Source organism: Bactrocera oleae, chromosome 3 (genome assembly GCF_042242935.1).
Source record: "Bactrocera oleae isolate idBacOlea1 chromosome 3, idBacOlea1, whole genome shotgun sequence".
Lineage (NCBI taxonomy): Eukaryota > Metazoa > Arthropoda > Insecta > Diptera > Tephritidae > Bactrocera > Bactrocera oleae.
The window spans coordinates 36,939,699-36,965,011 of record NC_091537.1 but is presented as its reverse complement, the minus strand read 5'-3'; the positions used below and the strand labels follow the sequence as shown (position 1 = coordinate 36,965,011).

Genomic DNA, 25,313 nt, shown 5'->3' with positions numbered 1-25,313 from the left:
AGTCGTAGCTGAAAAAATTTTGTCAGCGCGCAGAACAAAGTTTCTATCATTTTCTTAAGAGCCTTGTTTTCTTTTTGTTTGTTTGTTTTTGTTTTTTCTGAGTCACTGCTGACCATAAATCCGTCATAGCTGAAAATTGTCAGTTATGACTGAAACGCTATCAGAAGTGAAAAGTTCTTTTGCGCAGTAGATAATATAATTTTTATTTCTTTAATAAATTTCAAACTTTTAATAAAAATTAGTTATAATAATATACTTAAATATAAAAAGGAATGCAACAAAAAATATAATAATATATGAAAATATAAAAAAAATGCCATCTCCTCCTCTCAATAGCTCTGCGTACGTCTTTCTCCAATCAGTAGATAGTTCTGAATTTAAAAATGCAAATGTAAATTAAAAGTACTGACATATCAAATGTGAGTGTATTGGTGAACCCATCAGCAGTTTCTTGTAGGGTACGTTTAGGACAATTATGAAATGTAAACAAATTGTCAACTGACATTTAGGGCTGGCAAAATATGTCTTCTAATAATTCCGATTAAACTAGAGCAGGCACCGGTTATAATGAGTGGAATGTAAGTTTCCAAGGGGTTTTCAGCGAATACTGTGTTTTCGTTTGACAGATTTTGTATGGATGAAAACACAAGTTTTTGCGTGAAACCCTTTTTTGTCTATGAAAACACGAATTTTGTGTCGGTGCGAACATAGTATTAGTTACCATATAATATTGGTTACATTTATAAATTTTATGAAGATGCAATTGTTATTAGAAGGATTGAAACTAATTGAAGAACGGATTAAAATGAACCAACGGTTATAAAATATTGGTTTCAGTTTTTAAAGTGAAACTTTTCATTATACGTATATCATCTAAATAATTGTTAAGTATTATGTATGTCGTACTTTAATGCACAAAGTTCAATAAAAATATTAGTTGGAAACATAGTCTGCTTTTATCATTTCCCATTTTCCAAGTATAAAATTAAGATTGACGAAGCGATTTTTAGTTAAATGTCTATAATGTGAAGAAAAAGTTGTACTTTTACCATCGTTTCATAAAACCACACCACCTCTTTTTAATATGTTATAAATACTAGCTTTATGAAATTTTCTTATTTTCTCTTTGGACAATTTAATTTCGTTACGCGACAGGTATTTCAGAAAAATCATAATGCAATATTTAAAAATTTATAATATGTTTTTTATGGTTTAGGTGTCAGTGTTTACCTGATGGACGCGCGACTTGTCGGTCGGTTGCAGGTTTAACTAAAGACCAACTTGAACTTTGCTACAAAGCTAGTGATGTGGCAACAGCAGCTCTCGAAGGTCTAGACATGGCAATACGTGAATGCCAATTACAGGTACAAAAAATTCCTAACATTTAAATAGTTAATTCATTTATGCCAATAATAGTTTCTGTGGCATCGTTGGAATTGTTCATCACTTAGCACAAAAATACGTAATCCACATGTATCAAATCTTCTTAAAAAAGGTAAATAATAATTTTCCTACTATTCAATAATGTATTTAATTCGCATAAATGCAATGTATGTTAAGGTTCACAATACAAAATATACCTGAGCTTTTGTGTACATAAGTATGTATAATCTAAAAAAATTATTGAGTTAATTTTAATACACATTTGAATGTCTAAACTCTTACATAAATCCTCATTACGATCATAGATTTATAATGAAACTTTTATAATTTTGCAACATGTTAAACAGTTGCCTGTCTTTTGAAGTGAAACTTCTTTGCGCTCGTTGGGTTGTAATTCCAGTATCGAATGAAATGAAAAAGCAGAGAATGTTAATGAATAATGAATAACTTTCATTAACATTCTCTGGTGTGGCAATGATTGTTCTCTACATCACTCCGAACCAGACCATTAACGATATAATAAAATGCAAACAAAGAGCATTATTGACATATACTCCCTCTAGTGCAACAGAATTAAGAGAAGATTTGCACACTATGCCAATGATTTGAAGCGGTGATTTTAATGTCAATTTTGCCTGGAAGAAGCTCAACTACTTGCAAAATTCTCGCAACATGCTGCTACAGAGTATATTAGTTTTGTCCACCTAACTAACTAATATAAATGATCAAGATGAAGAAACGAGTTGAAATCCGGGTGACTGTCTGTTCGTCCGCCCGTCTGGGAAAGCTTTAACTTGAGTAAAAATTGAGGTATCTTTAGGAAACTTGGCACACATGTTTCTAGGTATCGTAAGATGGTTGGTATTGCAGAAGGGCGTAATCGGACTACTGCCACGCCTACAAAACGCCATTAATAAAAAACTATTAAATTGCCATAACTAAGCTCCAAGATACAAGACTGTTTCTTTGTACACATGATCACATTAGAGAGGGGTATGTGCGGTTTTTGTAAGTGGGCGGGGTCCCGCCCCCTGATGGGTTTAATGTTCATATCTCCTAAGCCGCTAAAGATATAATAACAAAATTCACTGAGAACAAATGCTTTTAGCACCTCTGTTGACATTGTGAAAATGGCTGAAATCGGATGGCAACCCCGGCCACTTCCCATATAACGGTACTGTTAAAGACTACAAAAAGCGCGATAAATCAAGCACTAAGCACTCCAGAGACATTAAATTTTATCTCTGGTATGGTAAAAGATGACTTTATAGGAACCACGTTCAAAATTAGACAGTGGGCGTGACACCGCCCACTTTTAGGTGAAACCCCATATCTTGGGATCTGCTTAACCTATTTTAACAAAATTCGGTACATAACATTATTTTCATAATTCCTTATTATATTGTGAAAATTGGTGAAATCGGACTACAACCACGCCTATTTTCCATATTACACCATTTTAAATTCCATCTGATTCTCTCACTTTCAACTACGCAACTCAAGCAACATTGATTTTATCTTGGTAAAACTTTGCTTGAATAATGCATTTAAAGTTAGCCACCTTATGACCGAAATTGTCTAAATCGAACCAAAACTGCCAAAACAAGCGCCTAAGTACTGAATACGTGGACCCCAGTGCCTATAGTTGATCTTTTACCGATAATATCGGTCAATCTGTCAGATATATAATTGAAATTCATATAATAAAATAAATAAATGAAACTTTCGATTATAGTATGTTTTTGTGTCAAAAGTGGTTTGAATCGGATCAATACTTCCTTTACTATAAAATTTTGTCAGCACCTAAAGTACTTTCCCGGGCTTTGATCCTTGCAAGTTGCGAGAGCACAAACTGTTCGGTTACACGCGAACTTAGAACTTCTTTACTTGTTAGAAAGTAAGTTTAAGGCGAAAACATCAAGTATCTTTTTTCATTAATTAAGAATGAATAGTGGCTTCTGTTATCGGGGAAATATTTCTATCTAATAACACTTGCTGGCTAGGGCGAGTATTTTCATTTTAAGTGCCCATCGAGATCCATGTGGTTTCACTTTTTTCGCTTAGCTTTCTAGGCTGATGGGTTTTTTGTCCGTCCGGGTGCCTGTGTATCGGTATCGGTCAGTATGCGAGATACGCTTCAGTCAACAGCAAATATTTTAGATATTAAGCAAGGTATCCTCAAAAACTAGTTACTCATGCTATAAACCAGAAAAGTTATTTTTGTATTTATCGGTTCACCGTTTCTAATAGTGAATTTTGATAAATTACATGATAAATTAAAAGATATATACTTGTACATTTATGTATAATATACTAGCTTTTGTCTATATAAATTTTGCATATTGCTTTGAAAATTACATGTAGCAATATAAACTCAAAGCAAAGGCAATTCTGACATTTCTTATTTAAATTATCAAATACATTTGTAAAGTAAATAAAATTTAAAAAAGTATTGTTCCTTGCTTATGATAATTCTAATGGAACTCGAAGAAATTAATTAATTTAAAGATTTATTATTAACTAAGTACTTTAGTCAAGTGATTGCATACTATTTCGCTGCTTGCATTCGTTATTCATATAACGGGTGATCCAAGTAGAGGTACTTTTTCAATGGCCTTTTTTTGACAGATCACGTGTCGTGTTAAGCTGTCAAATTATTTTAGTTCAGTATTGTTTGGCATTTCATCATGGAAAGACTTACGTCTGAACAACGTTTACAAATCATTCAACTTTATTACGAAAATTTACGGTCTGTAAAGAACGCGCACTTCACTCAACTTATGGTCAACATAATCGGTCTACTGAGCATATTATTCGCAACACCATCACCCACCTTGAGACCCAGCAGTAATTATGGGATAATACAAGTATTCGACCAAATAGGACACGGCCAGCACGCACAGAAGAAAATATAGCAGCCGTAACTGTGAGTGTAAGAGAATCGTGGAGAATCGAATCGTAGCAACTCGGACTGACGTATGGAACGACTTGGACCATTCTACGTCAAGATCTTAAATGGAAAGCGTACAAAATACATCTTGTGCAAGAACTAAAGCCGCTCGACCTCCCAAGCGACATCGCTTCACTCTATGGGCTCTTGAAAAGTTCCAAGAAGATCTTTTTTTCAAGATCTTTTCCTTTTCGCGCTAAATTTTGTTCAGCGATAATTCAAGAGCAGCAATTTCATCCAGAAAAAATTAAAACAAAACAACAGTTTGGTGTGGTTTGTGAGCTGGTGGAATCATCGGTCCATATTTTTTTCAAAAATTATGCCGGTGAGAACGTAACCATCAATGGCGACAATTATCCCGATTATTGTCTGAAATTAGAGCTCTTGATTTCGGCGACATCTGGTTCCAACGAGACGGCGCCACTTCCCACCGGTCAATTGGCCACTAAGATTTCTCATATCACACCGTTACGGCCAATCTCACTTCGATTCAGGCCTTGGAGCAAAACATCACGTGTGTCATTCGCCAGTCACTAGTCGAAATGCTCGAACGAGTCATCTAAAACGGGTGTACCAATAGAGACGTAGGCGCAACCAACATTTAAAAGAGGTAATCTTCAAAAAATAAATGCCAAATAATGTTTTTTCGAATAATAATAAACACTTCTCATTAAATTTGAATTTTAACTTCATGTTGAGTTTTAAACGAATCTGTTCAAGATTCTTCTTCTTTCGATAATTATATCTAATATTCGCGCTTATTTAGAGCTGTTCTGTAGCATTAAAGTACCATAAAATTTTCATCAAATCAAATAATTGATCAATAGAAATATTTATGCTACATTTTTAAAAACAGATATGTACAACCTGCTAAAAACATACATACATAAGTATTATTTTAAGTTACTCTCAAATTTTTGTAGTTACCAATATGTGACATTCAAGTTATTCATAATTCGAGTACAATTTTTTCATTCCTTTAGATTACTGCGCCGTATTTATCGCACACACCGTGCTTAATAACATATGAGACATCTTTTATCACTTGGCCTCTTTAAATTTCTTTTTTTATAGATTAGATTATTATAAGCAACTTTTATTTAATTTTCTTAAAATCACTATAATAGTTATGCTTCATTGCGACTACAGCTACAAATGATGTAACTCAGCTGCCTCTATTCAGGCTATAAAACTCGAATTAAATACAGTGGGTCACAATGCGAAGAGGCGTAATATGGTTACATTCTATATTACAATATAAAAGTTAATATTGCATATGGAAAAAATCGGATCATTGCCATTAAAGAAAAAATATTAATGCTATTACTAAGTCCCAAATTAGGCTACAAAACTTCAATTTCGTACGGAGGAATACCAGGAGGGAAATTTATGATTTTTAACATTTTTGAAAAGTGGGCATGGCATCAGACTATATCAACCAAACTTAGTGTTAACATTAAATGTTAGTTCTAAGTTAAAGGAAATACTGCAGCTTTGTATGTGAGTCAAGTCAAAAATTGGATAATAACTGAACTAATTTAAACCACATTATGTAAAAAATATTCCTTGGATATTATCTTAGAAATGGGCTAAATCGAACTACAACTACACTACTTCTCATAAAACACCATTTTAAATTTCATTAGATTCTTTTATTTTAGAATAGAAATAGAAAACACTTAACGACTCATCGAACAAAGCAATAATAAATATTCGTGTCTACTTGTGTGTCCATTTTTCTAACACAAAATTGGTGAAGTCAAAATGCAGAATGTGATATGCTAGTACTATACTAAAATATCGATACTTAAATATTGTGCTGTCCACTTTGTACTCTAAAAAGCCTATTTTCTTTTGAATTATAACGTCCACTGCGTTTACGTTGCGGTTTCGTTTGTAACATTAGAACAGTAAATGTTAAGCACACCAGACAAGACTTTCAATGTGTAATGAGACAGTCTTAATAAGTTAAGACTTTCAGGTATCGGTTGTCCAGTTGCTTGTTATGTTATTGTTGTTTTAATAAGCCCACACAAGAGGAAAGTCAATACATACCCAGTGACGAACGTTGACCAAAATATTGATACCTATGTATGTAATGCCAAAGACAGATATATTGGAGTAAGCTAGAGAAACCATAAGTGTGTAAACCAAAGCTTTAGACTTTTCTGCCAAAATCATATGTTTTCTGTCTCTTTGTGAAAAACCATTAAAAATCAAAAGTAACGAAAAAAATCAGAAACAAAAAATTTCAAAAAAAAATGTTGTTGCAAAGCCTTTTTCTTGAAATCAATCTTTTATATTCCTTGATCCTTTTTAATGGCCGTAGAGATAGCGTAAATATTTCATTATCTTCATCAGGTAATAAAATATTTGAACACTCTTTTCTGTTAAAAACTTAATTTTTCTGTTTTAGTTCATTTTCTTTTAGTTAATTTTAAGTTTTTGCATCAGCTGATGAGTGTAAAATATATGGTGCATGGTTTCCTGAGCTTTTATTTTAGTACACATTGTAGTACGGAAACCATATATCTATATTTAGCATAAGTTTCTGACGAGGGGTGTTTCTTAAAAATAAAATTTATTAACTAATTGCAAATTTTAAATTCGTACAAACTACTTGTATTCAAATGTAAATAGTTTGTACAAATGATCTAACTGTTACGCAATGAGTTCCTAATTCATGTGAAATTTTCTCGACGGGGCATATTTCGCTGTACTTACGGGAATACATGAGAGTATATGTACATGTATCTCTTAATTTTTAATGCACACAGTTTAATCAAATACAGACTTGTAGTACCGCTTAGTCGTAGTTTTCTACAGCGGCGACACCAGTACCGCACACGTGTATAGAATATCCAACAGCTTATAATCGAATCTAATTAAACTAACTTCATATATTGTCCATTTTTCCCTGGTGCATTGGTGAAAGAAAAACATTAGTTAGTAAAAGCAGAAACCGCAAACTCGTTGACAGTTTATGTGATTGAACTTTTAATCCTCTTGCCTCCATTCCGCTGACAGTCGGTATACTTGTACGTAATGCAAGAGTGTTTATATTAATTTATGTATTATGTATATGTATCACTGACACGGGGCATCTAAACTGTTATACCCTCGCAATTTGTTGCACAAATATTAATAGATTTCTTCGCCTAATTAATTAATTTGTAATACCAAAAAATAATCGAGTTATGTACAGGATTACACTTATAATAAGTAAGGAATGCCAAAGTACGGGTCTATCCGAATATTTGCTACTACAATTTTTACGGTTCAACGGAGGTGAAATACTACCTGGTGTTGACAAAACTTTATATAAAACTAGTAACGAAGGGCTAAGTTCGGATGTAACCAAACATAATATCAAAGTCAAAGTATTTTTTTATCGCAAAGTCAAATGGTATACTCCTTTTAGATTTCTTTGTAGATCTTGCCGCCTTGTTTTATGTTGACCGATACTTTCGGTAAAAAGTTAACTATAGGCACTGGGGTCCACATATTCAGTACCTAGGGGCTTGAACAGTTTAGAGTTTTTGGTGACAAGGTGGCATACTTTAAACGCATTATTCACGCAAAGTTTTACCCCGATACAATCATTGTTGCTTGATTTGCATACTGGAAAGTAAAAGAATCAAGTGGAATTTTAAATGGTGTTATATGGGTAATAGGAGTGATTGTAATCCGATTTCGCCCATTTTCGCACTATAACATAGAAATATGAAAATAATGTTATGTACCGAATTGAAATCGATTAAGCGGATCCCATGATATGGGCTTTCACCTAAAAGTGGGCGGTGCCACGCCCACTGACTAATTTTAACGCGGTTCCTATAAAGTCATCTCATACCATCTTAGAGACAATATTTAATGTCTCTGACTTGTTTAGTGCTTGGTTTATCGATCTTTTAGTATTTTTTAACAGTACCGTTATATGGGAAGTGCAGGGGGGGTGTTACCCGGTTTCACCCATTTTCACACTGTGGGTAGAGGTGCTAAAAACATTTGCTTTCAGTGAATTTTGTTATTATAGCTTTAGCAGTTTAGGAGATAAGCACATTAAACCTATTAGGGGTGGGACCACGCCCACTTGAAAAAAAATTTTAACTACACATGCCCCTAATTAATGTGATCCTGTGTACCAAATAACAGTCTTGTGTCTTATTGTGGAGTTTAGCTATGGCAATTTATTTGTATTTGATTAATGGAGTTTTGTGGGCGTGAAAGTTGTCCGATTATGCCCATCTGCAATACCAACCGTCTTGGTACACATGTTTCTTGCTACCGTAGTTTCATAAAGATATCTCAATTTTTACTCAAGTTACAGCTTGCACGGACGGACAGACAGTCACCCGGATTTCAACTCGGGGTTGCGAGAGTATAAAAATGTTACAAAAGATATCAAAATTTATTATTCGATAGAAGTGTGAAAGAATTGCAATCATATTTGGTTATAATATTAATGTATACTATAGATGATATACTCACATAGTTTTATTACTACATTTCAACACATCAGAAATAATATATATATTACATAAATTCAACCAAAGGGGCTTCATTTAATATAGTTTTGTATATATGAGAAAACCATCAACCAGAGGATAAAAATCACTATATTTATTGCTAGAAATTTTATCATTATCATTTTAAATAATTTGTGATATATTATATTTGCATCAAGCATATAAGCTGGGCCACGTCCACTTAAAAAATGTTAACCGCAGATTGCCATCTTTATTGCGATTCTCGTTACCAAATAACAGTTTTGTATTATAATATGTGGCTTAGTTATGGTTAGTTAATTTACTAAGCATTAAGCTTACTTCATTTATTCCTATGACCAGTCAAATATACCTATTATTGCATATACTTACATATACAATCTTACTTTTTCCGCCAATTATCTATACTAAATACATATATTCCCCACCCAAAACCCAAAATCAATTTACTTCTGAAAAAAATACAAAGAACTTAAGTTGATATCTCAGCAAATTAAATTTTTAATTATAAGTTATCAAATAAATTGTTGGTTAGTATTGGAATATAATTTATCGAATTTTCACGCGCACACAATACAATAAGCAAAAAAAATAATGCAGTATTAAAATAAGTACAAGATGGGACACACATATATCTAAACTGCCTTGATTTCCATAAAATGCAACAATTGCCCACTTCAATCTCATGCTGATGCTATATTCCCCGTCAGTACAAATTAAGACCTTTCTGTCACCCGCCGGTGAAGTCACACAACTTGTCAACTGTCACTCAAAGCTACCACGAGAAATGAACGCACAATCACCGCAGTTTGTTATGCTTAAATTTGCATACAAACATACACGCTTGCAAAGTGTACAGAAAAATTACATTACTGTCAAACAACTGTCGCAGTGTGGCTCATCAATCATCAATTCTTCATCTTGGCCCTGAATCAAACAAAGATAATACGATTTCGATAACTTCAGAAAAAATCAATAATATTAAATTGACTGCATTACTATTGAATACTATGACCTGTCCAATATACGTAACTTTTGCTTCGTTAACAGGTTCACAATTTATTTTTGACATATTTTGCTAAAGCAATTCAGGGTTTCCAACTTACTACCAATTGAATGAATTCATTTAAACTATTTCTCAGTATCTAACGCACATAGGGAATAATTTACAAATCATTCAATACTTAACAAAAATACAGCGTTTGATTCAAGTAATGCCAAACCGTTTTAATTTATGTGTAAATTCCTTTGAACCATCTATTGAACTTCAACCAATGTATTTTCTTAAATATTTCTAGGTGGATAATCTATTCTCACTCATAGAAGTAGAGTAGTTCAGATTTTGGTGCAGAAGCTCTGTTTGCATTTTAATTAACCTCTTCGATAATTGTAATAATATCTTAATATCAAAACAGTCCGGTCAAAATAGCCATTCAAGGTTACATAAATTTACAACAAGCTGAAATTTAGTGAGTATGTCCAGAACATAATTAAAAATAACCTACTTACAGTCCTCATCGTTCCAATAAGTTGGAAAAAAATTACTCGAGGACAAAGGTCAAATTTCGCGTCAATTATCTTAAACGAAAATTGTAAATCAAAAACTTAGTAATAAATAATAAATTAATACTTTTTTCTTAGGAGCCACCGCTTCTGAGATATAATATATAGGTCGTTATAATATTTAGGCATTTCCACTTCAACTATGAAGTCGTGTACTTAGCGATTTCTTTTTAACCTTTGACTATGTTTTTTTGCGCATATCGGAGCGATTAGGATTTTCAGTATGTTATTTTTAATCATGTTTTGAACATATTCACTAGCTTTCAGATTGTAAATTTATGTATTGTAACTTCACTTACAGTTTTATAGTTTTGTAAGTAATATATGTTTTCGCAGTGGTAAAAATAAATATACGTTTTACAAAATAGAAAATGTATGTAACTTTACTCCTTCTTTTTGTCTAATTTGATTTAACAGATTTATAATAACATATTTATATCAAATAGTAAGAGTTAAATAAGTTGGCAATCGTTCAATGAATTACTGTTACTTAACCTTTGTAAACGTAAACGTGTACGCTCATAAGTTTACCATAAACTACATACATATGTACATATGTACAAGGTGGGTTCCAAAGTAAGCCGGACTTTTAAAAAAAAAGCCGCAACAAATTGTTTTATCGGCAAAATCAATTAATTTGATTCAAAATAGTCTCCTTCTGCTTTAATACAGCTTTTTGCACGGTCCAAAAGCATGTCGAACGAGTGTTTTAGCTCGTTGTCCGGTATGGCGCCAGTATGTCGGTGCAAGCCTTTTGAATGGCCTCCACGTCTGCATAACGCTTTTCTTTCATCGGAAAATGCATTTCTCCGAAAAGGTAGAAGTCGCATGGTGCCATATCAGGTGAATACGGGGATTGGTTGATTGTTGAAATGTGATTTATGGTCAAATAATCGGCCACAAGCGTCGATCGATGAGACGGCGCATTATCGTGCAACAAACGCCAACTTCCATATTCGCGATATTCGGGCCAAACACGTCGAATACGGCGCACCAAACGCTTCAAAACTCCAAGGTAGAATACTGCATTAACGTTTTGGCCGGGTGGAACAAATTCTTTGTGGACAATACCCTTGGAATCATAAAAAGAAATCAGATTGTCTTCACTTTTGACTTCTCCAGGCGTGATTTTTTGGGTTTCATGTTCATCGTCATTTATGTCCTCACGACCACTTTGAAAGCGTTGAAACCACTCGTGCACTCTGCTACGGGATAGGCAATCATCGCCATAAACTTGTTTCATCAATTGAAACGTTTCGGTAAAAGTTTTACCAATTTTAAAACAAAATTTAATGTTGGCTCTTTCTTCGAAGCTCATTTTCGCACCGATGACAAAAACATACTGACACTTAAAACGCAATAACTGCAATCTCAATAAATGAAATGTCATTAAATTTTTATTGGAAGTCGATAAAGGATAGCAGATTCTAACGCACTAGTCGACATATAGATGGCGCCACTAGAGTTTACTTTGTTACTTTTGTACTGTTTACTTTGGAACGCACCTTGTATGTACCTACACGTAATTGGTATGTGACGGGTGAAGCGTCAGCAATTTGACCATAAAATATTTAAAAGCTTACACGCAACCGTGTGCATCAAAATCTACATTAGCATGTAGTGCAGATCATGACCACTACATGTGTAACTACACAAAAGCATACATAAATATATGCCACCCTCGGTGTCCCTATTGTTACCTACTGTCAAAGTAACAGCCAGCAATCAGCGAGCAAAACCGAATTCTGTTTCTGTACCGTCTCTGCTGTTACTAACTTCTGGTTATTATCTGGTCTCCTTTCGTCGGCAATGTTGTTGACAAAATCTGCTATTGATTGCTTAACATATCGTTAAATCACCATCAATCAAACTACGTCAACTTGTTATCCCCCGACATTCGTAGTCTGTCTTGTGACAACCGGTCGACGATTGAAAGAATTGAACGGATTGAAATAACGTTCCGATACATTGAATCGCGAAGTCCGTCCAACCACATGTCACTACAATCGGGTTGATGTGTATACGTTGAGAAGCGAACAAAAACAAGAAATTGTGAATACGCTGGCCGCTTGTCAATTTCAGCGCTTTGCTCCAACAGTCTATTGTCTGCTTGTCAGTACTAAACGATGGCAATGGACAATCTTGCAGAGTTCACGTCACAACGTATTCAATGTACCGATTCACTGCTGATGTTCCTACTGCTGCAACGTGCATAAATTACACATACAAATGCAGGCATGGCGACTTTCCTCACCTGTCTATCTACACGCATACATATACAAATATGAGCATACATATATATCTTTGGGTAGTATAACCCGCTAGAAGGGCTTATCAGTGAGAAAGTAATGAGTAGAGTTACTACCGGTAACCACTTCTGGCTACTTAACAGATTACCTGGAGTTCACTGGCGATTTAAACCAATTGACAACGTTCACTAGCTTTATGATCGCTTGCGACAAGTTATAATTCATTACCTACCTTGATGTATACCCTTCGTCGCTGATTAAATAAAAACACATTTTGTGTATCATATTATACAATATTCGCCTTAATACCCCAATTTTTTTACAACTAAATACTTGACTTTTCGCAGCGGGCTCGGACCAATCGCTATGCGAAATTGAAAAGTTAATAACAAATCATCTTGTAGTTTTCTTAAACATATATATTTGTTCAAATCTAATTCATTATTAGCTGACTACGATTAGTGAGGCGTTAGACCATAACGAATCGAAAAAAAAGCTATACCAGCTGTTTAAGCAGACTAGCAGTACTTGTGGTGCATCCTCGTATTAAGATGTCCTCTACCGCATGCGATAAATGCTTCTTTTCGTGCAAATAACATTTTAGGAACCAACTATATTCTAGCAGTGTCCTACAAACAATTATGTGTTTTAATATTTTATTTTTATATGTTATTTACATAGCAAAACTTGTAAAAGTAAACTTGGAAACATTCAAAGAAACAATTATACCCAATCCGGGAACCGCATACACAAATAAAATTATGTTAAACTCACATGTAAAAATGTTAGAAAGCAGCCCTTAAAGATTGCACGCTAAGATATGGCGATTATTAGATTAAACATTTAATTTTAATACGTTATAAAATTTGTAATAACACAGAGCTAGGTTTTCTATTTTTTCCATATTTTTTATAATTCCTGAATTGAGAAGGACCCCAAAGTGAATTGTGGTCTCCTTCCTCTCATTTTCAGCCATAAACTACTGAAACACTGGAATACATCACCAAGATAGATTCACTAGTTACTTTTAGGTTAGGAACTCACTACTTTGAAGTCCAGAACTGCTAACGCTGATACAGCAAAAATGCTACGAGCAATATATGTGCATTCACATGTGCATTTCACATTTTAAAAAATCACTTAAATTTATATATACTTATGCACATAAATATGTTCGTATATACAATACACAAAGAATTCACAATATCTTCAAATATCGTTTAATCCTTGCTACAATGTGCACCATTAATTCCCTAGTGGAATTAAATAAGCATGCGTTTCGCTCTTTCGCGGCCACTTTGATTGACAACCTACTGTGACAATGCGACAAGCGGACTCAATAAGATATGCAAAATATTTGGCCCTACAATCTACGTATATAATCGCCAATAAAACAAAGAAATAAAATTGGTATTTCATGTCAATCCCATGTTTGACCGCGACACTTTTTATGGGATATATCGTGAACTGAATATAACTTAAGATAAGATAAGCTATAACGCAATAATTCCGGAAAACAGAAGCAAACCATAAAGCATTAATTAAGAAATAAGTATTTAGGTACATACGTGCAATATATTTTAAGTAATTCTGGTATGCAAATAAATGCTGAAATAAATAACTATGTATAAATTTGTTCCCACAAGGGAGAAAATTCTAATTTCTTGCAAACAACTTTTTGCAAACCCTACGTTAAACTTCTTACTCTAAGGCAAATTGGAAGAATAATAACTCGCGATCCTCGATGGTTGTATGCTTTAAATGTATAATCATGTACATCATAAAATATGACATTTTGGTCAAAACGTTTGAGATTTGAATGAATTTAGTGGATATGGTTTTCAAACAAAATGTAGCTTAGTTATGAATACGAATGAAATTGGTGAAGACCTTGGTCTAAATCTCATATCAGTAATAAAATTATTTCCGTTACGTAGGTTGGCTTTTCCCTCATATAGCCATATATGTATATATGCAATATAAATATCTCGCGTAGGAAAATGTGGAAGAGAAGAATATTGTTAATAATGTTTTGTTGAATGACAAATGGTAGATTAAAAGTAATATTTAAAACTATCATAAAATTGGTGGTAGATACACATACCTAAGCACAAGAAGTTGAATAAAATAGTATAAGTGACTGCTTGCACGATTACTAGGTTGTAGCAGTAGATTTTTGGCCTTTCTATCTAAGGCTTCTTTTTGAGTGGCCACTGACGAAATTTCTTTTTCAAATAATCCCATACGTGTTCAATGGGGCTTTATGGAGGAGCTTGAAGCTGCTTTCGCGTATTGTATAGCAACCATTCGCAAACAAAATACTTAGTATATCTAGGTCATCAGGTAATTCCAAGTTTTCAACCAACTGCCTTAAATTCTGCTTCAAAAAATCGAAATGTGGTAATTTTTCCGTTTTTCCGATAATAAAGACCAAGTTTCCTCTTCCTGATGCTGCCATACACACCCAAATCATCACGCTGCCTCCACCATGTTTGGCAGTACATCGCAAATGTTTAGTTTGAAGCCTAACTTTTGAAGGTTCATCAAATCCGAAAATAGGCAATTTACTTTCGTCTGTAAAAAGCACTGTCTGCTAAAAGTCTAGACCCTTCTTCAAGTACTGATTTGCGTAAGTAAATAGTAAATAATACCGTACGATGAATTATGACGCAGCAAATTTGAACTTTTAGCCTACTGTACATATTTTCATTTCGAACATACAATGGCTTTAGTCGTTGACTAAAACCTATCAATGTTGATTTTATAAGTCGCACATGCCGTTTTATACCTTACGCCCATATTTTTTCCATGACCCCGTTATATTAGAAAACTATATTACGAAGGCGACGTTTTGAATTTTTGTTTATAAGCCAGTTTAATTTATGCTGATCTTATCTTCATGCTAATAACTTCGCTCGATATGTGTGTTCTCCAAGTATATGCATAAATCCTTTTCCTCATTAGCTTGCATCCCAATTGTTCAGTTTGAACTCCAGACACATTATTGGTCCTAGTGAGAATATTGAACATTTTATCCTGTCTGCTGCTGAGAGTGTAATAGTTTTGATCATTTCATGGTTGTTTGCACCTTAAATTATATACATATATAACTAATAATTAGTTCCATACATCAAAATGATCGAGATGACGATGTCAAATTAATTACCGGATATTTGACTATTGGCCTTTTCGAGCAGGGGATAACTTGAATAACAAGTAAGCAAAGGCTAAGTTCGGGTGTAATTGAACTTTTTATACTATCGAAATTAGCCGCGGAATTTTTTCAGGTGCTCACATAACATTAAGTTACACAATACGGGGAAATAATTTTAGGAGCTGGCTTACTCTGCAGTTTGAAAATATCACAGGAAGGAAAATACTTTCGGACGTTGCAAAACTGTATATTAAGAAATTTTGCGTAATTCGAGGAACCCGAATGAATTTCAATCAAATTTGGATTCATTTCCACATTTTGTATATCCGAAATATTAATATTAAGGTCAACCTAATTAACTCATATGAGATATATCTATACTAATATTATAAAGAGGAAAGGTTTGATTTTTTGTTTGTTTGTTTGTCTCGAATAGGCTCTGAAACTACTGCACCGAATTAAAAAATTCTTTCACCATTCGAAAGCTACACTATCCCTGAGTGACATAGGCTATATTTAATTTTCAAAAAAAAAAAATGATTCGTTACCAAAACTCCGATATTGTAACCTAAGATGAAAAAAAAAAACCTAAAAACTTTCTTTAATCGCGAATGCTGTTAAAACTACTGAATATATAACAAAGTGATGTATTACAATTTTGTAGAACTTATCATTATTTACAAAAAACGTAACATCATATCTCTAACTATTATAGTTTTATGACAATAAGCGATTTTTTATATTAAAAACAATAACTAAAATACCACTGCTTGAAAAGGCTCTTTATTTGTACAGTGGTATTATTCCTTAACAAAATAAATTTTTTATTATTTAAGATTGCTTTTAAACCTTTATATCACTTTTTGAATTATTAGATTCTGACATTCCATTCAAAAGATATCACGAGTAAATTTTTTTTTAAATAACCGCTCGGCGGCTAACTATGCGCTGTGGAGTGGCAGGCGTCACTCGGGCACGGAGGTACGGGAACTCTGACTACTGAATGATCGTGTGCGGAAATAAAAAAATTGTCGCTTGATAATATTTTGACGCTTAGTTACTAGTTAATAATTCGTTAACAGGTAACTAATCCCATTCAAGAAGTTCTTTTCAGAGCTAAATTCTAGCATATAGCATAGATATTGTATTTATTATAGTTATCCTAAGAAATTATTTCTTGAATAATTTTTATGATTTAATAAATAGTTAGTAGTTGTGTACGTTGTTGTAGTAGCTCAAAGATAGCATAGCTATATAGGTAATTATTTAGTTCGAAGACGTTTTTTTCTTTTATCATTTTAAAATGCCCAAAAGATCAAGATCTCAACTTTCTAGAAATAATTCTCAGGCCAGGGCCAAAAAAACATGTCGAAATAAAGAATTTTCATCTGAAAATGAAAATCGTCTTTTAAGTCAGAGAGAATATGTGGCACAATCGCGTGCCAGAGAGTCGAGTAACGAGCGTTCGCAACGGCTCGCTGAACAGAATATTAGAACCTCTCAAAGACGTGCGCGAGAGTCCAGTATTCAGCAGTCACAACGGCTCACTGAACAAAATTTAAGAACCTCTCATGTGCACGCGCGAGAGTCAAGTACTAAGCGTTCGCAGCGGCTTGAAGAGCAAAATTCCAGAAATTTTTTTTCCCCGCACAATCCCGCACTAGATAATCAAGCTCAGGGCGTTCCCAACGCCTTCAAAACCAGAGAGAACGACAACAGGCTACAAGAGCTAGAGTTCGCAATCGAGTTGTAGCTCACAGTAACAGATCGGCTTTTAGATACGAACCACAGATTGATTATGCTCAACAGTCTTCTGTCCAAATCGGCGACATGAATAAGATTTGCCCTAATTGTTTTGCCAAAAAATGGGTCGATGAAACTAATGGCATGTGCTGTGCTTCTGGAAAAGTTAGTGTCCCCAATATTCAAGAACCACCACAGCCAATAAAAAATCTTTTGACAAATAATCATTCGCTATCTAGACATTTCCTAACCAACATCCGTAAGTACAATAGTCTTTTTCAAATGACTTCGTTTGGCGCGAAAGAAATAAGAGAAGGTAATTTTATGCCAATTTTTAAAATAGAGGACCAGGTATATCATCTTATTGGTAGCCTTTTACCACCATCAAGCCAAAATCCACAATGCTTACAGATATATTTTATTTCAGACGCAGATCAGCTATCGTTAAGGGCAAACATAGCTCCAACGCTTAACATAGACTTAATTAACGAACTACAGCCCGCACTGAAAAGCCACAACGTATATATACGAAGCTTTAAACAAAATATTGAACGCAACTCTTCGGATAATTTAAAGCTAATTATTCATTCCGACCGCCCACCGCAGACTGCTCACCCGGGTAGATACAATTCTCCAGCTGTAAACGAGGTAGCTGTTCTCTTGGTTGACGAAGAAAAAGGCCCCAGAGATATAGTGCTACACGGAAGAGACGGCCAACTTAAAAGGGTTTCCGAGTTACACCGATCGTATGATCCTCTACAGTATCCCTTAATGTTCGTTAAAGGAGAAGACGGTTATTATTTAACCATTCCACAGGAAGGTACAGCGCGTAACAAAACTGTGACATGCATGCAATGTTATGCATTCAGGTTGATGGTTAGAGCTAACAGTTTGAATCCTTTACATTATTACAGGGACTTATTTAGTCAATATATTGTCGATATGATGGCAAAAATGATATCGGAACGATTGAATTACTGATGATGATGCTTTAAATCAAGACGGAAATGTTGACCCATCAAAGATCGGTCAGCGCATAATCTTACCGTCTTCATTTACAGGTTCTCCGCGTTACCTGCATGAAAAAACCCAAGACGCGATGACGTATGTCCGAAACTACGTGAGACCAGACTTATTTGTCACGTTTACGTGCAATCCTGAATGGCCTGAAATTAAAGCGGAACTACTATCTGGTCAGCGATCTTTCGATCGTCACGACATCATTTCAAGGGTGTTTCACTTAAAAATGAAGAAATTCATAAAATTATTCAATAAAGATGAAATATTCCGCAAAGTGAAATGTTACATGGCGAGTGTTGAGTGGCAGAAGCTAGGTTTACCACACTGTCATATGCTTTTTTGGCTAGAGACAAAAATCCAACCAGACGAAATTGATAGGGTCATAGTTGCAGAACTTCCCAACCAACAAAACGATCCAATATTGTACGATATCGTAACTAAAAATATGGTGCACGGACCATGCGGAGAACATAACTTAACAGCACCATGTATGAAAAATGGCATTTGCACAAAAAAATACCCGCGACGTTTGGTCAACGAAACTCAAACCGGAGATGACGGATATCCAGTATATCGTCGTCGTGATGCTGCAAGTGGAGGACAGAGGGCATCGCTCAATATCAGAGGCAGTAGTTTCACAATAGATAATAGCTGGATTGTCCCTTATTCTCCACTTTTGTGCAGGACGTTCAATGCTCACATAAATGTAGAGTACTGTCACTCAGTTCAAGCTATCAAATATATTTGTAAATATATAAATAAAGGATCGGATCAAGCTACATTTGGCGTCAGAAAACCAAATGATGAAGTGGATAACTACGTGAATGGCCGGTACATAAGTACTTCCGAAGCTGTCTGGCGAATATTGGAATTTCCAATCCACGAGCGCCATCCTACAGTCTTGCAGTTAGCTATCCACTTAGAAAATGGCCAAAGCGTGTATTTTACCGCCGAAACGGCTGAACAAGTGGCTCAAAATCCGCGTAAAACAACTTTGCTGGCTTTTTTTGAGCTATGTAATGAAGATGAACTCGCAAAAACACTTCTATACCACGAAGTCCCGCAGTACTATACATGGGCCAATAATAAGTTCACAAGAAGGAAGCGTGGTGAGGATGTAGTTGCACATCCAGGCATAAAAAAAGATGCAGCTTTAGGTAGAGTCTACGGTGTCCATCCTTCTCAATCCGAGTGTTTCTATCTTAGGATGTTGCTACATCACGTACGGGGCCCAACCTCATTCCAGTACTTAAAAACCTTTGACGGAGTTCTCAAAGAAACATATCAAGCTACTTGCCGTGCTAGAGGTTTGCTAGAAAACGATGACCATTGGGAAAATACTCTCAGAGAAGCTTTGCTTTCTCAATGTTCACAACAACTGAGAGAATTGTTTGTAGTCATACTTTTATTTTGTCAGCCATCGGAACCATTAAAATTGTGGGACATTTTTAAAGACGATTTATGTGAAGATATTAGACAATATTAGACACAGAATCAGACAGCAAAATCTTAACTTCACGCTACCATACAATGCGGAATTTTACAACCAAGGTTTGATACAAATAGAAAATAAACTGATGCATTTAAATGACAAAAGCCTAAGTGACTATGGATTACCATGTTCAGTTCGTACGGAAAATAATGGAGCAGAGACTAATCACTTTGATACAAATAATTTGACCGCTTTTGTAAATGAAAACCTGCCACAATTAGTCCCTGATCAAAAATATGCTTTGCAAACTATCATCGATAGCGTCATTAATGACAAAAGAAAATTTTTTTTTTGGATGCACCCGGTGGAACAGGAAAGACGTTTCTTGCTAATTTGATACTTGCTAAGATAAGAGAATCGGGAAAGATAGCAATAGCAGTTGCTTCCTCAGGAATTGCTGCAACTCTCTTGACAGATGGAAAAACAGCCCATTCTACTTTTAAACTTCCGCTATCCGTAAATCTAGAGCAACAATCTACATGTTCTATCCGCAAAAATGGGCCTCTTGGTAAATTACTACAAGACGCCTCATTGATTATGTGGGACGAATGCACGATGAGCCATAGAGCACATATAGAGGCCGTGAACAGAACCTTACAGGATCTAAGGAACTCCTCTGCAGTCATGAGCGGGATTGCTTTTGTTTTTGCGGGAGATTTCCGACAAACTCTCCCCGTTATTAACAGAGGTACGCGAGCAAATATCATCAAGGCATCCTTGAAATCGTTACCATTATGGGCTTCAATTGAAACATTAAAATTACGAACGAATATGAGAGCTCATGTTCATAGAATCACTGATAGCGATTTCCCACAACAACTAATAAAACTTGGATAAGGAATCTTTCCCACTCCCAATTTAAGCGATGATTGTGACATTCTTCTGGATGTGTCTGTAGGTCGAATACTCCAAATTTTCATTGGCTATGTTCTAGGGCTATAGTGTCACCTAAGAATGATACTGTTAATGAAATAAACAATCTAATAGTTAAAAAAGTCCCCGGCCAAATAAAAACATACAAATCGATCGACACTGTGACTAATATCGAAGACGCAGTCCATTATCCACAGGAATTTTTAAATTCGTTGAACCCTTCTGGACTGCCACCACATGCGTTGTCGTTAAAAATCGTAATACCAATAATCCTTTTAAGAAATTTAAGCCCTCCGAACATGTGTAATGGGACGAGACTGCTTATTTAAGAGTTAAAGGACAATTTAATTGTAGCAACTATTATCACTGGCCCAGCAGCTGGTCAACTGGCTCATATACCGAGGATACCGATGATCCCGACTGATCTGCCAATCCCATTTAAACGGCTTCAATTTCCGGTAAAAACATCTTTCGCATTAACAATTAACAAGTCCCAAGGTCAAACTTTTGAATTGGTAGGGATCGATCTGCGAAAGAAATGTTTTACTCATGGTCAACTGTATGTTGGACTATCGCGGGTCGGGGCCCCTGAAAAACAATTTATTTTGTAGCCACAAAATAAAACAACATCAAATATTTACATTGAAGCTCTATCACAATAAAAGGCTTTTCTTTTGACGTTATGACCTCTGTGCAATAATTAAAAATATAAACAAAAGAAACCTGAAATTGAGAAAAAAAAATGTTTGTATTAAACAAAAAAATTAAAACGCAAAGACTGAAGTTTTCGAATATTTGAAAATAGGAAAAAGATATTCTTTCCGAATTTCAAAAATTTTTTTTACATTTTGCAGTATTGTATGGTTTCCATTTAGACAAGAGGATACACTATTATTAAATGAGATTCTTTCTAAATTTCATTAAGATCTTTTACACATTGACCGAAAGATGCGCTATAAAGTCAACCGGAATTTCGAAAATATTTATATTAGTTATTTGGATGCTGAGGGAAGTATTGACCCGAGTTTACCCATTTTTGGTACAAGAGCTTGCTGTCATGATAAAAATATCCTCCCCAAATTTTAATATGTCCGATATGTTCTGAAAAAACAGCCATATGACTTGATGTTTGGTTCCTTGAAAATTATATTCCGATTTCGAAGTTTTTTGGACGTAAGATGAAATGCCTTGAGGGCACTATTTGTTCAAAGTTCTGATAACTTTATTAATATTTGATTTGTATACTGTAGAGCAAAAGGATCAGATGGGTAACATTGTACACCAAAATTGGTTGAAATCGGTGGAAAAGTTCTTGATATATAATTTCCATACCATCCTCGTTGTGAAATTTAATGCTTATGGCGCATTTATTTAATGAGTTATCGCACCTTTAGGGAATGGACGCGGTTATTATCTGATTTTACCCTTTTTCACAAAGTACGAAGAAGTGGTAAAAAGGCTTCTTCCCAGCACGTTTGGTTGAATTAGCTTCAGCAGTTTAGAATATGTAGATTAGGTCACTTATGAAGAGGGATCACGCCCATTTTAAAATAAAAACTTAGCACAAAGGTTGCTACTGAGATCTCCTCTACAAAATTTACAGATTTTTACTTCCGCAACATGTTTCTACAGAGTATAATAGTTTTGTTCACCTAAAACTAATCGAGTTAGATAAAGCGTTATATATATATAAATGATCATCAATGAAGAGAAGAGTTGAAATCCGGGTGACTGTCTGTCCGTCCATGCACGCTGTAACTTACCGTAAAACGGCTGGTATTACAGATGAGCGAAATCGGACCACTGTGACGCCCACAAAACGCCATAAATCAAAAACAAATAAATTTTCATAACTAAGCTCCACAATAAAATACAAGACTGTAATTTGGTATTCAGGATCCCCCTAATAGGTTTAATCCCTATATAACGGTACTGTTACAAACTACTAAAAGCGCGATAAATCAAGCACTAAATACGCCAGAGACATCAAATTTTAAATTTGGGATAGTATGAGATGACTTTATAGGAACCGCGTTCAAAATTAGACAGTGGGCGTGGCACCGTCCACTTTTAAGTGAAAGCCCATATCTTGGGATCAGCTTAACCGATTTCAACCACGCCTATTTCACATATAACACCATTTTAAATTCCATCTGATTCTAAAACTTTCCACTACTTGTATCTTGGTAAAACTTTACGTGAATAATGCAGTTAAAGCATGCCATTTTGTACACAAAAATTGCCCAAATCGAACCAAAACTGTTCAAGCGCCTAAGTACTGAATATGTGGACTCCAGTGCCTATTGTTGACTTTTTAATATAGTATTTTTGTATCAAAAAATGGGTTGATTCGAATCAATACTTCCTATAGCCCTCATATACCTAATATAAAGATTGTTGTACTTCCGGGTGACTTTATACCGCACATATCGGCCAATATGAGAGTTATTTTATTAAAAATGAGAGAGCTTGTTTTACTCATAACAAGGTATCTTTGTGCCTAAAATGGATGAAATTGGGTGAAAATTTTACCTAGCCGACATGTAACTAATATCAGGATTTTCGAATATTCGTCTGACTTTGCTTTATATGATTGGTGATGGTATAAGAGGTACCTTTATGAAACAGTGATAGCATTTTATTAGTCTGTGGCATGTTGGTAGTATGTAGTATTGGCAAAAATTTATAAAATCGGGTTAATACTACCCTCAGCTTCCATATACTTCTTATAATACTTTTCGTTATTCTAACCAGTTTTATGCCGAATATGTTGGTCAGTGAGTATTAATATTTTTTTTATATATAAAATTGCTTCAAAATAGGTTCTATATGATCGAGTATAGCTGAGCAATGTCAAAATTAATATCTTTCTAAATCCCCAATATATGATTTCGTGTTTCCACCTGTAAATTATCAAAAATATGATATTGATTTTGTTTAATTAAAGTTTGTTTATTAAAGTATACATTTGTAATAATAACTGAATAATGCTGGCAACTCGCGCTGCGTTGCCTGTCTTTTCTCCTTACCTCGTTTCGACCGACTCCTCGTTGTCTGCCTTGCCACACCGTTCGTCATCTGCCGTATTGCCATCTTACGTTGGTAGCTCAGCCACTCCTGATGGTCCGTCTCTCCGGGACGATTTCCCGTGGGCGTCGTCGTTGATGCTCTTGAGTGAACATTTTGTTTCGTAATCATCATCAGTCATACTCAAAGCGCACCATGGCTTCATGTTGACATTCTTAAGTATTAGTGCGTAGGCTTTCGCTGGTTCGGTATATCTGGTAGATCTTCTACCACATAGCGATCGTTGGGTAAAACCTTCGTTACCAAATACGGACCTTTGTATGACGGATCAAGCTTATGAGATGTACTAGTTGGAGGAGGTACGTAGTCGATTACTACCAGATCTCCTTCGTTATACTGTCTCGGTTTATGATGTTTGGTGTCGAAACGTTGTTTCCATTTAGCCCTTTCTATGTTAATTCGTTCGGCCGCTGATTTCAGTCCGAAGTCTTCATGTTGAGTTTTTCCGTCGTCGTCGTCACCTGTGATAGCTTGGATTATTCGATTCGTTGTGACGTCGCGTGGCTTATAATTAAAAGCTAAGCTATTGGGGCTTTGTTTCGTAGTTGCGTTGCTTTGGGAGTTTATGCTCCATTGAAGTTGTGGTAGTGCTTCGTCCCATTCTTTATCGGCTTTGATGCTGCATTTGAGTGATTCCAAAACTGTCTTATTGACACGCTCGGCTTGACCGTTGGCGCGGAGTGTGCGCACTGCTACTTTGACATGCTTGATGTCATGCCTGTCGGTAAAGCTCTGAAACTCCTTTGATGTAAAAGCCGTGCCCCTGTCGGAAACTATTTGCCTCGGGCACCCGTAGATTGTAACGTAATCTCGTAGTGTACTGACAATGGGAGTTGTTCTCGTATTACATAATGCTTTTAGTATAACTTATTTCGTGAAAGCACACACAATGACCAAGATGTATACATTGCCATGTTTACTTCGTATAAAAGGCCCTAGATAGTCAACATGTATGCATCTAAATGGTATTGGCACCACTTCGCTAACATGGAGCTGTGCTTCCTTCTTGCCTACCGATACCTTGTTAATGCAACATTCAGGACACAATGAAATATAGGATTTCACATACGGTCCCATACTCTCACTAAACACCATTTTACGCCTCTCGGGACCACGAGCCTCTTGTTTTCCTGCACTTTGCGATATAACCGCTGACCTTGCCATATATAGTCATGTTTCAGTTGCTGTGCGTTAAATGCTTCTTTGCCGTTTAAAACTTCGATGGTTTCTTTTAATGTCTCGTCTTGTCTTTGCATCGCCGATACCCAATCGTTGTCAATTTTCACCACGG

At 35.2% G+C, this 25,313-nt stretch overlaps 1 protein-coding gene and 1 long non-coding RNA gene across 2 annotated transcripts in view; one reads left to right on the top strand and one right to left on the bottom strand.

Annotated features, from left to right (window-relative positions):
• Positions 1–1,014: 1,014 nt before the first annotated feature.
• Positions 1,015–25,313, top strand: part of Wnt10 (Wnt oncogene analog 10) — a 207,606-nt gene continuing 183,307 nt past the window's right edge. The window contains exons 1-3 of the mRNA XM_070106482.1: positions 1,015–1,025; positions 1,217–1,364; positions 1,417–1,495. Of these exons, the coding sequence (XP_069962583.1) occupies positions 1,015–1,025; positions 1,217–1,364; positions 1,417–1,495 (238 nt within the window). The remainder of the gene's footprint in view (positions 1,026–1,216; positions 1,365–1,416; positions 1,496–25,313) is intronic.
• LOC118683619 (uncharacterized) lies at positions 9,314–9,935 on the bottom strand. The gene is made up of 2 exons (XR_004979440.2): positions 9,841–9,935; positions 9,314–9,768 (listed from the first exon to the last, which is right to left on the bottom strand). It is a non-coding gene; the product is annotated as an uncharacterized lncRNA (long non-coding RNA).